Genomic DNA, 14,154 nt, shown 5'->3' with positions numbered 1-14,154 from the left:
ATTATCTTCATGTTTAAATACAAATATCAGCTTGAAAGGATGCGGTTGCATTGAAATGTTCTTTTTCTAAGCTGGACAAGAACGGGCACGGCTTTACTGATGGTATGTGATCTGAAAGCATAATACCCAGGAAAAAGCTGTATACCTCAAGTTTACAGGAATTATAAAAGGATAATATGCTGAAGAGGATGAATTCTGTAGCACAATGGAGAAAAAAGGTAAGGAAAGGGGATGGGAAGAAAATCAGATTTAACTAGTCGGCTGATGATTGTCAGGCTACTATTTCATCCACCCAGACTGATCTACGCAGCATAAAGAAAATCTCTGTGTGATTACAAAACTCCAAGCCCCACGTTATTGAAAAATGAAAACTCATTTTTGCTTTCAATCACTGTCAAGCCCTTGATGAATTCAGACCAGTGCCTCACTTCAGGAAGTTTCCACAGTGCCTCCCTCTCCCGACACCAGCCCCTGTCTGGCAGTCAGCTCCGCACCCGCTCCCAGCTACGCACAGGGCAATGAAATCATTTGAGAGGTGGTTTGAGTCTGAGGATACACTAAATGTGTATGAAACGTAACTTAAAAGCACTGACTTCCACCCTGGAATGGCTAGACCTTTTAGTCACAAGAACTTTCAGATATAAAAATGGTCTTTGATCTCTTTTCTCTATTTCTGTGGTCCCTTTTGTTTTGGACCAACAACACTGATGGGCAGGCGTGTATCTAAAAGCACTGAATGATTAGAACACAGTGTCATTAGCTGCCAGACTGCTTTTCAAATAGCAGTATTATTTTAACACACAAATGTCACCAAAGTGAACCTCTGCTGATGGAATGTGTGTTTGTAGTTCATTTCAAGGATTGCTATCAGAGGCAAAGACAGAGAGCTGACATCAAGTTAGTCTTCTGGGATCAAATTATTTCCCTCTATAAAACTTAAAGCTCCTAAAACCTAATCTTCTGTAAAAGCTCACATGAAAATAAACAAATCAACATTTTTTGGGCAGGTCAGGCCAGTTTTTATTCAGTGATAGTTTTATGGCCTTCAAAGGAATTGTTATTCTTTATCTTTGGTTCCACTGTGTCTGTGACTGAAACCTATGGAAATGTAAATTACACCCTTTATAATAAAGACTAAATCGAACACAAAAAGAAAATGATGCACTTTCTTCCTCTGCAGGTATTTTTTTCAGTTATCATAAAATTACCTTGAGACCACAGGAAAATGTCCTGTATATGAATATGGAGCAAAACTGGAATCGTTTCTTGCTTGCCATGACAAATGTCCTTTGGTAACGTGTAAATACATGTGCAACACTCTTTGGTGAGATGCAAACACAGTCCTTCATGGAAGAGGATTCCTGCTTTGTCTCAGGCACAGGGTTGGAAACCTGGGTTCCATTCCCAGTTCAGGAAATATTACCTGTTATGATCTCCCATTTAAATGATTGCTGCTCTCACACTTTACCACAAAACTACCAGGCAGTTTCCCATGCTTACGAGTCGTTCATGTTTTTGTACCACGTTAAGTTATGCAGCAAATGAAGCAAAGGTTTCATGTTCAGATTAACTTACTCAATATTTTTCATGCAAGTTAATTTTTGCAACTCTCACAGTTCATAATGTGTGCTGAAAGGAACTGTAAATGGATGTGTAAAGTTTAATAAATGGAAAAGGTGCTGTTGGAAGAGAGAAGTGACTACGTGAAGGAATACTGTCCTGCTACCACCACCAGCACAAAACATTTTCCCATTAGATACAGATGGGATATTTTCACTGTATTATGGTTACACAAAGAAAAACCCGAAGGGAAAACAAAAAAAAGAGGCTGATAATGTTTGTTCCTTGTGGGTTTTATCAAATGACAGCTGACGGCACATTTGAAAAGATGAACTTTAGCTCAAATTCCGAGACAGTTTTAAATGGCAAAGAAGTGCATACAAGGTGAATAGTTCAATGTCTGAATTTTCTCTGAAGTGACACTAAACTGTCTTTTCATGGCAGTTGGCCCTGACCAACCTGACTTAAATTTTGTTACCTGCCAAGCAATCAGATCCTTCAGCTTTTCAATCTTGTCATGATCTTCGGGGTGCTCGTGCATATATTTTTCAGTGAAGAAAGCCTAGTCAGGGGAGAGAAACAGGCAGGTATGTCAGAAAATGAACCACCTACTACCATGGAAGAATTACCTCCAGCAGAACCAAATGAACCAACCCCAAGGTTCTGCTAAAGCGCAGCACCAGCTCCAGATACAAACAGAAAATCTGGGAAAGAGATACAGTTTACTAACGTTTCAAGACTGAGGCATTCATCTTTTGCCATCAGGAAAGCAGGCAGATGAGCACATGCTGATCAAGCCCAAATCTCAGGGGCAACCCTGCAGAGGCCTTGGCACATCTCTGAAGTGTCTTTCAAGCAGTTCCCAGGGCATAAGGAATTGTAGTAAATGAAATGGGTGAGAGTTACAGAAGGACATAAACGGATGGATACAGCAATAAGCCTGTCAGCACATACCTTCACACTGCTGTTACAAAATGCATGCTGTTTGGGTATGCCAGCTTCACATGATTAATATTCACAACATAAATAATGGATACAGTGTTTATAGCTTCCCAGAGTTGATATCTTTATGATATAACTTTACAAGCTAACGTCAAGCACGCAGTTAAGATTGTTCAGAGATATTTACTGCTGACTGCTATCTTAGAAGCCTCTACCGTTTGGTTAATCCCTCAAAAACTCGTGGATTTGAAAGCAAAGGAGAGAATTGCAATCAGTTACTTTTGCCACTGAAGTTCACCCAGGAATTCTGGCTTCAGCTCTGATGGCTGGGTGCACGAGAGCACACACTGGGAATGGCATCAGCCTCTGTCAGCTGCTGTCCACCACGTCCCTGCGGAAGCACTCTGGCTGCTAAACACACCAACTCTTACTTCAAATGCAGAAAGGCAGACATTTATCCAGAAATATCAGAAAGACATTAAAAATAGCAAGTTTGTTCTCTGAAGCACATAAGAGGGGAGACTCAGGGCGCATTTCTATACAAATACAGACACACACAAGTCCTGCAGCACTCCAGGAGAGTCCAGGCTCAAAGAGCTGAAGCACTGCTGGGCAGGTAATTTTGACGTTACCTTCTCATAGTTTGTGAAGCCTCCCATGACTGCAGGGTCCACAATGCCATTCAGCAGCATCGAGAGAGGGTTAATGGGTAGATTTGGATCATTCAAATGCTGTTGAACCATATTGTTGATCTTATCATTTGTCAGCTGCATGGTTTCGATTGCGTTTTCCAGGGGGCTAATTTCAACCTGAAACAGCAACAAAAGGAGATGTGAATGAAGGAGCACAGCTTTTAACCTGCCATGGAACTGTCTGTCCACCAAACTGCCACGATTAGAAACGTTTCAGGAAGCTCAAAACAAAAGACATTTTAACCAATAGTTAACAGGAAGGGTGGTTTCAGGTATTGTTGACACATCTGGTATCGGTACACTGTGGTAAGTGATGATAATCAGTATCAGAAAGTGAAATGCATTCTGCTGCTGTAGGCTGGATTACATCTCAGCACAACACCACAACGTTAGGCAAAGCTCTGACAGGAATCACGTGAGGTTTTTGCAGGATTATGGAGAACATCAGAGATTACAAGTTGCTGAGTTTTAGCAGCACAAAGAGGATCCATCTTAATGTAACAGTAAGAAAGAAATGATAACTAACATGGATTTTCTGATGGGAAATGTAATCCTAAGCAGCTCAAAAATCACAAGGATATTTTTGGCAGTGATTGTTCTGGAGCATTTCTGAGGAAATCCAGGTTAATATGCTGAAGAGATGACTTCTGAGCTATCTGCTGTGCTTTTTTCTCACAAGGTCACCTTTTCTTCATCAGAACATCAAGAACCAAAGGAAGATATTTTCTTCCCCACAGAGGCTGGACTTCAATGACGAGAGCTACTCAGATGTCTTCTTGGGGTGGAATAGCTCTCACACTGGGCAAAGCTTGCTTTATTTTAATTGATTGATTTCCAACTATTACTTATGACCAGATACACTATTAAAATATTTCAAATGTTGCTAAAATATGTACATTGAGTGAATGGGCTAAAACCTGACAACTTCCAGCAACCCAGAGCGTACAGAGTCCTCCCTGGAAGATACAGCCTACTTACATTAAAAAGAGGATGTGGTAGGAACAGAAAAGGAAGGTTAATTGAGGCCTGTGAGGAAAATGTAAGTGTATATTTGATTACACCCTAATTTACATAAATGCTACATAAACAACAAGGCACTTCTACCTGGCTATCAGTTGCTTACCATGTTTCTGAGAACCACTTATAATCAAATCTCTTGAGTTGTTACTCTTACACCTGCCATCTGATTACATCAAGGGTGTTTTAATTAGCATCTGAGACAGTCTGCCTGGTGAATTCTGCGGGCAGGCAGGTAAGGAGCCCGGTGTTTCTGCCGTGGCTGTGAGCAGAGCAGGCTCAGGCTGACAGGCAACGGCTGAACACGCCACAAGGGAAATTTGGACTGGGGTGGTACGGCCGTGTTCAACGTCTGGATCGGCAAGAACTGCCGTGAACGTCATCTGCTAAATTTAGGATTCTGTCATTTGTATTAATGGGCTTATAACTCTGCAATAATTTGTTGATGAACCATTGCTTTTAAAGCTCTTGAATATCTACAGAAATTAGCACTCATTGAGCTGAGAGACTGAGCTGTAGCAGCAATCATGGCTTTCTTTCCCGTTCTCCTTTCTTTTACTACTCTTATAAGCCTCCCTCTGATTTTTTAAAAGCAGATGGAGAATTGCAGTTCCCATCCTACTACTATAAATGCTGCTTTGGAACTTACTGAAAGCTATTTATTAAAGATATCTATGCTTGTAAATTAGGAGCCTTGTTCCGAGTAGCTTGCTAACTCTGCTCGCTGTTTGTTCAGGGCAAACAAGTGATGTACTCCTCATACACTAAAAAATCACACATCAAAACAAAACAGAGATTGGTATTTGTACTTTTTAAACTCAAATGCAATTAAAAATGCAGTGTCTAGTTCACTTTCTAGCCTTAGAATTTTTTCACTTACAACTATTTGTGTCCAGCTAAAATACAGAAGATACAGAATGATGAGAGTGTACAAGGAATTCCCTGCAGATAAGGAACAGATTTGAAAGGTTTAGGTCAAAGTACCGAGAAGGAATTTTAAAAGCAAATAGATTTTAGGAAATTATGGACATTCCTGTGAGTTATGTAACATAATACATTGCACTTATTAAATTACTCTGATCTCTCTCAGCACTGATTTCATATGATCTCACCTCTTCCCTTGAAGATATTCTAGCTCCATCGATATGAACCGCACAAAGCTACTTTAATGCATCGTGTTTAGTAAAACATCGATAATATCTGCATCCATAATCAAAACTGAGCATTCTAGGGATGGAAACCTCCTCATCACGCTCCCAGCATTTCAGCTGGCAGGGATCTTGAAGAAAGTCAATACCAATTTTGTAGTAACTGTGCCAGAGCTAGGTCAAAAGTTATCCGTTGCCGTCTTCCCACGTATTATTAAGTTCCAATCTGGTATCATTTCTCAGCTATGCAACTAATATAATCCTTACTTACAAAAAGCTTACAGGAAGCACTCCCTCGGGATTTATGCCCATTTGGATGACAAGCACAGCGTTAAAGGTGCATGTGTACAAACTGCCTGCACAGAGCAGCCCGTCAGGCTGTGCTCCTAACTCTCAGGGAAAAGAGACTCTCATCAGCTTTGCCACAGCCTTTATAAACAATGCTTTTCTGCCATCATGAAGATAAATACAATCTTCTCTATCAGGATTATATTAAAAACACAAAATTCATTAAAAATTCACTGTGTTTTATTCAGCTGCCTATTACTGTCAAACATCACATTCATATTCTGTTACTATAGATACCGTAGTAATTTTCTGCATTACTTCTGTTCATCTAAATACAACTGTCCAACATAACCTCAATGGAGCAATGAAAAAGGTTTTAATTAATCATATGCAAATTGTTCCTTTCCTTTAAAAATAAGCCTCACAAGAGAGGTTTTAAAACCTCAGTAACAATGTTTTTATTGCTACTTAAAAATTACAGCTGCGTAAGAATGATTTAATCTTAAAGGCGGTTAATGGATATGTCTTATCTAAACAGTCTAAATGGTAGAAGGCAGAAGTGAGTAATTTGGAGTTACTCTGTGAGGTTGCTAGGGCATATTTTAGCTAACTATGGAAAAGAAACAAAAACAACCTTTAATCACAAACAAGGAGCAGAGAGGAAAGGCAGACACATAGAATGCGTTATGGTGTGTCTTGAATAAATCCCAAACAAAATACCCAAATCCTCTTTTGGGAAGTTCAGGCTAGTTTCATTCTGATGTAGCAGAACTCCCCTGTACCACCTCAGGTCCCTCTTCATTTCAGGCACAGGGGTTATGCCACAGGGTGTAATGGCTCCCTGCTGAAAGTCAAAAATAGAGGTACTTCAAGCACTTGATCGGACCTTGCCCTAAAGGCCAGGCAGAGTATGCCCACACTGCTTTCTCTCAGGGGTGGAAAAGCATCACTTGAGTCACCCTCAGTCAATAATCAGCATCCTCAGCAAGCAAGTTCCCCTTGTCGCAGGATGCCAGATATAGTCACATTGATTGCTTGTTCACAGAACTGAAGCACAGCCATACACAAACGTCAATGCTCCTGGGCAGTCTGAGAGCCCCATTCTTCCATGGAATCTCAAAAGCCAAATTGATCTTACCATGAAAACTGATTTGACTTCGAACCACCTCAGAATCCCTGGTAATTTATACGCTGTCACATAGATGGTTCTCTCGATCCACATGTTCTGCAAATGTCACATAAACATCCCGTTATCAGACTGATAGCTTATATCTTATGCAAGGCCTTTAAACATTATCATCAGGAAAAGGAACTGCAGTACAACAAGACATTACTAAGCCAGGGGAACACTTCAAATGGTATCTGCTTGGTGAGATGATGGAGTGTCACGGGTTTGAGTGTGACACATGACTTAGAGAACAACTGCCCTCTTACCAAAGAGATCCACCAGTTTTACTGCACAAGAGCTTTTAAGAACCATCTTCCACAGAAGCACAGCATCTTGATGTGGGGAAAGCTTCTTCCCCAGAAGGGCAGAGGAGATGAAGGACAGGTTCCCTAGAGAGGTTATGCTGTCCCCATCCTTGGAGCCTTCTCAGTCTAAACCCCTGAGCAGCTGGTTCTGCCAGGGGCAGGGGTCAGACCTCAGGTCCCATCCTGACCTCCAGTTATGACTCTGTGGTTTCAACCGTGCTGGAAACTGCAACAGCTCTGTTGTAACACCTCCTCACTGACTTCAATTTAAGGCTACAGGATTTACCACCTGTTCCTTCACATGTGTGTATTTGGATCACAATCAGATCTGGTGAACTGATTTTGTTAAAACTGGCACATGTTGGTGGTTCACCTTACTTAAAAATAACAGAGTTCGTTACTATACCTTCCATTACCAGAAGTGATGTCGAAGTGATACACCTGATTTTTCTAATCCATCATGCTTTTACAAAAGAAGAGTCTCCTATTTATACAGCTAAACACATGTAGATTAGCAAATTAGCAGTTTTTGATGTAAAAGCCACGCAGAGAAGCCACAGACACTAAAGAAGATTCTGAATGGATACCTAGTCTTAGCTGCAGGAAACCAAACACTCAGCATTTATTGGCAACATTGATTAGATTAGAGCCTGCTATTCCACAGCAAGCCAAGAAATGATGCATTAATTTATTACTTTAATTACAACTAGTACTTTGCAACTAACTGTGCCCCCCAGAACCCCTGTGAATAAAACGGGGTCTATAAAAAAAAAGGCAATCAACTTGATGTTAGCTGTTGTAAACGTTTTGATGACTACAAGCTGTGCTCCAAGGGAGTTTTATTGACCATTAGGTGAAACATATGGTTTAGTTAAAAAAAAAGAAAATAAAAAGAAAAGGTATTGGTGCAAAAAGATTTTGAGATGCCTGAGTGGAATCTTCATGGCAAGACAAGTTTTGGCAAGAGCCATCTATCTTTTCAGGTGTAGCCATCTGAACCTTCTTCCTCAGCCTTTGCCCATCTTTCTGCTGCTCTAAACCACAACATGATATTGGCTGAATGCAGTTTCTGTGAAAACATAATCCCACTTCATCCTAGAATTTGTCAACAACCAAAACATAACCAATGCTTCAGATTCTGAAAATGGAGGGAACAAACAAGTGAAGGTCACAGTGCTCTGTTTGCTCTCTCCTCTCTTACCGCGAATTCGTTGTCTGGGTTTTTCTCTCCTTTGCGAACGGGGCGCGAGTACTCAAACCGCTGGACTTCATTCACCCTATAGAAACTGACAGAGAGGAAAGCACAGTCACAAGCAAAGCACAGTTTAGGAATTGCTACTAAATTCTACTACTAGGAAAAACCCCACACCAAAACCCCAACATAACATGCTTTCTGTTTCCAGGGGGTTGCATGGAATCTCTGCTAGTAACACGAATACCCATGGAATGTCCTCACAGTCCCTGCCTTCTTTGACATTGAACATGTTTGTTAGAGACAGCAAGAACTGGGTTAAGCTTTATAAAGGAGACTGATAAAATTGCAAACCCCACTCAAGCTCACCTCACAATTTGTTCTGACACCGGCCTGTGGAATTTAGATGGTAAATCCAGTTTTGGCTTTACAGTGAAGCACTGAATATCTGAATGGAGGGGTTAAGAACTCAAAAGTGAACTTCCATCCCACAGAACAAGCAGCTCAACAGGAACGATGAGAAAGGACAGAACAACATTAATGTGTGACACTCATAAAGGCAAACGTGCAACGGTCTCCTGCTCGTGTTGGCCACAAATCCTTGAGCTGTGTGGCTGCAGGAGCTGCTGTGCAAGCCAAAGGATACACTGGCCAGAGGAGTTTTTAATGTCCTCTCCGGGTGGAGATGTGGTTTTCATCTTCTCTGCGTTTGGGAACTGAGTCAATAACCTCGCTTCAAAGTCTTCCCGGCGCTCGTACTCCTTCCCCCGGTAAATGAAGACTTTGTTCTGGAAACAAATCGAGAGGTGAAGTCCTAAATACCAGTATCCTCAACTGGGATCTCAGAGGCATTCACTCCAGTGGCATTAAGTGAGAAATTTTTCAGCCCTCATGCTATGAGACAAGAAATAGTTTACAAATCTTTTACGCCAACTCAATAAAGCTCAAATGCATTTCCTCACTCCCAAATCGGCTCTGAGATCATGAAGCACTCACTTACCTTCAGGCCTGGGTATAAACCACTCTAAATTCAATGGGATGCCAACACATGATTTCAAGGATCTATAAAATAGATGCCCACTGAAAATACATTAAGAAAAATTATGTCCTCTATCAAATCCAAGATCTCCCTCTGTCATTCCTCTCATTCATCTTCCACAGCTAATGGTGCAATGGATATAAGCAAACAGAATTAGGCCTGTCATACACTAACATTTCTTAGAAGGTTTTGACATGAGTAAGCACGAGCAGCAGAGAAAGGCAGAAACAGAACAAGATGCCAATCTTAGGAGGAAGGTCCAGAGACACTGACTCTTTTCGACATCCCAGTCTTCACACTGCTCCACTGGACTTTTGCTGTTGTACAGTTGTCTGCACACAGCACAACTTTTAAATGAAATAGATTGTATTTCCAAGTATCTGTTTCTTCTTTTAACATTAAAGAAAATTAAGATATGTTTAAGACAGTCCATATTGAACAAGCTCATTAAATGCTAAAGAAGAAATGAAAAGATGAACTTTCCAACACATTGAAGCACATTTTGATATGAATGTAACACGTGCATCTCAATATGCTCTACCCTCCTTACTCATCTCAAAATCAACACTTGGTGGAAAAGGGTGCTATGACTAGGGGCAGAAATCCAGAAGAGTTTACATTTGCCCAGTTGAGTTCTTCAGTGGTTTGAAAAGCACAGTACATGAAAGAATACCTTGTAGGCAGGAAAAAAGAGAAGAGAAAAGGACAGATGCCTAAGAAGTGTAACAGACCTGCAATTCATGTATTGAATTCACCTTGAATTCACAGGTAAAATTGCAATAGAAGAAAAAGCTTGTATTGAGGATTTTTGCCATCAGCAAGGCACTTAATAACCAAAATGTCAGGTTTTATCACTCAATTATTACAAAGTGAGCAATCTCTGAGGCTTTTGTAAAGCATAGAAAATGTTTTCCAGCAGTCAGAAGCCTCCCCCATCTACTCTGAAGAGAAAAAACAGCTCAATAAGAACATAGCAGATGAGCACCACTCTGTATTGCACCCCTTTGACTGAACACAGCACTTAGCAGGGATGCTGCGTCGTGCTCTGGCATTTTGGCATGTAACTACAGGGCTGGGCTCAAGGCAGACTGCTTCATGGCTACCCCATGGCTCACTGGGTCAGGACAGCTTGCTGTGATGCCAAGGCAGCTCTGGATCACCAGCTGTAATGTGCACACTGTTGAGAGTGACTGTATGTGTGACAAAAATTCACAACTGACAGCCACAATCCCCTGTGCAAAGTTATCAGTGGCTTTAAGACACTTTGCAATACAAGCCTTCCCCTCAGGAATACAGTAAACTATTCTTTTCAGTTGCAAAGAGGCATCAAGGGTACAACTACATTCGCAGTACAACATCCCAGGGTGTCTGGAAAGCCACACACATTTGCTGCTTCTTGGGATGACTCAAGAACTTACATGGGCTTTAGTTAACTGCTGGAAAAGGAGGCTCTTTCCAAACAGCTTAAGTTAATTGGTGGAAAAGGAGGCTCTTTCCAAACAACTTTAGTTAACTGGTGGAAAAGAAGGCTCTTTCCAAACAACTTTAGTTAACTGGTGGAAAAGGAGGCTCTTTCCAAACAAAGACCTGATTATGTAAAAGTTTTATTTCTTGGGATTATTTAAAGCTTTTTCCTACTTCCTTTTACCACATCATGAAAGACCAGCTGACCACAAGTGACCTGACCAAGCCAGATTTATCAGCACTCACTGGATTTATCTGGTGAGCCAGGCTTTGGCACAGGCTTGGGCTTGCTCCTGGTATTTATTATGGCATAATCTGGCAGAGTTAACGTGGAATTATTCAGTTATAAACAGAAACTCATCTTGTAAATGAGTTACTTCCAGGAGGAAACCTATCAACAGCCCCTGGCCTGAGACTAAATCTGAGTCTTCTGGACTCAAGAGTAATAAAAGAGTAGCAATAATTTTATTCTTCTGTCTCTTTAACTGCCTTAATCTCCTGTAACTCTTCTGCAGGGAAAGAGTCTCTTTCAAATTGAAAATCCTCAGCTCTTAAGACAAATAGGAGCAGCACAGCAGCTAAGTAGCTAATGAGTTATCTCCATGTCACCAACAGCCAAGTGCCTGAGCCCAGGGAACCATGATGCAGATGCAGTTCAGATGTGTTAAATCCCTTCCCTCCTTTAGCCACTAATTCAACTCCACAACAATCCTGCTCTCAGGGGAAAAAACCTAAAATGCTAATGGGCTTCCATTTACTGGCACCAATCGAGTGACGTGTGCTTGAAACTAAAGAAAGTTTGCTTCTAAAGGTATCACACACACCTCTGATGTTCAATTAGTGACTGTGCTGGAAAGGATGCTCACATGGAAACATGGTCACAGGCAAAAGGCTTCTCTACCATACTTATATATGTGTATATATATCTATATCTATCTATCTCTCTCTCTATATATCTATATCTATATAGATATAGATATATCTATCTCTCTCTATATATATACACACACACCTGTCAGGCAAAAAGGTCACCGTTTCAGATGGTGCTGGTTATTACCCTGACTTATGGATCAAGTGATAAATCTTCCTTTCTAGTGATACCCTGGAGAAGTATGAAGTATTGGATATGTTTGAAGAAAAAGCTTCTCTACTAAAATTCAGCTATTCCATGTTAGAAACTGTAAAGGAAAAACCAATGTTTGTTTGACACAGTAAAAACCAGCCATCAGAGTTAGGCAGATTGTAAATAACACACTGACATACAATAATGTACTTTCTCCACAACAGAGGGAAAGCTCCAAAGCCAGAAACCTTGCTATCACCCGTGGAAAAAGGTGGACACTTACCCTTATGAATGTTGGAAAGCCCTGGCCGTAGTATCCTACAGCAAAATAGTCTGGTTTTGGTCTTATCACTTTCACAATGTTTTCATAGAACTGGGCTTGCTTTCTCTGAAAATGAACAAAAACAAAACAGGAGGAATTCCAGTGATCTAAACTGTAAGGAGATTCCTTATCCTTAAGACCAAGATCTATTTTTGTGTATCTCTAACTTCAAGATGTTTCATTCCCCACTTTTTCTTCACCTGTCAGATCTGTGCCAATATTTGGAGACATCAGACTCTGTAGCCATTATTTTTATCCTATTTTTATCTTGATGAACCTCACTGTTCCATAGCCAATATCTCAACTCTAATGAAGGTCAAGAATTGGCAAAGCAGCCTGAGCTCCTGGCTGGGACACAGCCGATGCCACAGCACTGAAGGGATGAAGTGCATCCCCCTAATGCAGCTCATCTCGATGCTGCTGAATTCTCAGCTTTCAGCTGTTAAATTTCATGACCTTTTTTTTCCCCCCTACTACTTCTTTTCCATATTTACAACTCTCTTTTTGCATGTGGAAAGCATGCAGCCCAGAGCTGCAGACAAATGTGACTCTGGCTATAGATGCACACGTGTCAGACACCATCTGCTTCCGAAGAGGAATCCTTCTTTATCTCTGATGATGAAATGATAACAAATGTGCAGTTTCAAACAATCTGTTCATTAATTTATTTCTAGCCTATTATTTCCTGTAAGAGGATGAATTCTGATTTGGGGGGAGGTTTATTACTGCTCCCATATGACAGATAACAGTCAATGACAAGAAGACAATGGAGACCCAGATCTGTGGTACGTTTCTCAGTTCACCTGTAGCAGAACTATTTTGTGCATTGTCTGTCGAGTTTAATATTGAGTAAAAGAGACAACAGGGAGAACAAAAAGAAACAAAAAACTTCCAAATTTTACTGTGGGGAGAAAAAAATGAGCTAACATGATACTGCTCTTGAGCAGCAGCAGTAAGAGCAGCTGATGGGGTATGTGAGATCTGACTCACACAGGAGGGGGAATTTTGATCCTTACCCAGTGCACACCAGTACTAATTTTCATGACATCTCTCTCAAATTTCTCCTTTTTGATAAATAAAGATTAGATAAGCTCAGCTGTCTCAAGTGAGAATTGAAAGTTCTAGGTCTCTCCTATTAGAAAAGGGAGAAACTCCATTTCTGTACTTGGTTGAACTACACCCAGTTTCTACCACTGCCTGGAATCATGTCACTCAGTGCAAACAATGACACACTTAACTGTGCAGGGGGAACAGTGAAAAACAACTTGCTGTTGTTTGCCATCAGTTATGATGCATGAAGTGCAAAGCCAGACTTCTCCAAAACGGATACAGTGTGATAAATAAAGAGTGTTTACCTCTGCGACAAAGCTGTTGGTGCTCCCATGTGTTGGCATAAAGGAGATGGAAAATTAACAATGAGGGACTCTGAGACTATCCACCCACTGGTGAATAATTGTACCTGACACACGAGAATCATGCATAGCTGAGGAAGAATGTCTACTAGATTCCTTTTACACTGAAATGAAGAACGTTCTCTATTTAACACAGCCCTGCTGACAGTGGTGCAGGCAGCAGGCCAAGGAAGACTCTCCTGGCACACCACAGCACCTGAGAAATGCTCTGTGTGTACATCCCTTACTCCCTGCAGTACACAGCAATGTGATACAGGCTCCAGATTTGTTAGGCAAATCAATACCATCAGTCTGTCACTACAAACAGTTAAAATGCCCCAAAAGGAGGACTGACAAAAAGAGATGTAAACTTGGCTCTAGGGAGTTGCAGGACAGAACCAAGGACAAAATCAACAACATGTAAAAGAGTTGCCACAAAATTGAGAGGAGTGGTATTGACCTTTATTTTTCCTCCCCAAGAAACATGACTCTGGGGAGAAGGGGATGGAGATGCTTCTGGGCAGATGGCTCCTAGCCATCCAATCAAGCATTGGTATCAGCAG

General features: G+C 41.0%; 1 protein-coding gene across 2 annotated transcripts in view; it reads right to left on the bottom strand.

Moving 5' to 3' along the window:
• DOCK1 (dedicator of cytokinesis 1) overlaps positions 1-14,154 on the bottom strand; it is a 285,055-nt gene that overhangs the window by 29,829 nt on the left and 241,072 nt on the right. For both annotated transcript variants that reach the window (XM_062000751.1, XM_062000752.1), the window contains exons 40-46: positions 12,162-12,266; positions 8,959-9,100; positions 8,682-8,760; positions 8,322-8,406; positions 6,786-6,872; positions 3,135-3,311; positions 2,039-2,122 (exon numbers count right to left, since the gene is read on the bottom strand). In XM_062000751.1, the coding sequence (XP_061856735.1) occupies positions 2,039-2,122; positions 3,135-3,311; positions 6,786-6,872; positions 8,322-8,406; positions 8,682-8,760; positions 8,959-9,100; positions 12,162-12,266 (759 nt within the window). The remainder of the gene's footprint in view (positions 1-2,038; positions 2,123-3,134; positions 3,312-6,785; positions 6,873-8,321; positions 8,407-8,681; positions 8,761-8,958; positions 9,101-12,161; positions 12,267-14,154) is intronic.

Source organism: Colius striatus, chromosome 8 (genome assembly GCF_028858725.1).
Source record: "Colius striatus isolate bColStr4 chromosome 8, bColStr4.1.hap1, whole genome shotgun sequence".
Classification (NCBI taxonomy): Eukaryota; Metazoa; Chordata; class Aves; order Coliiformes; family Coliidae; genus Colius; species Colius striatus.
This window is presented reverse-complemented; position numbering and strand designations above follow the sequence as displayed.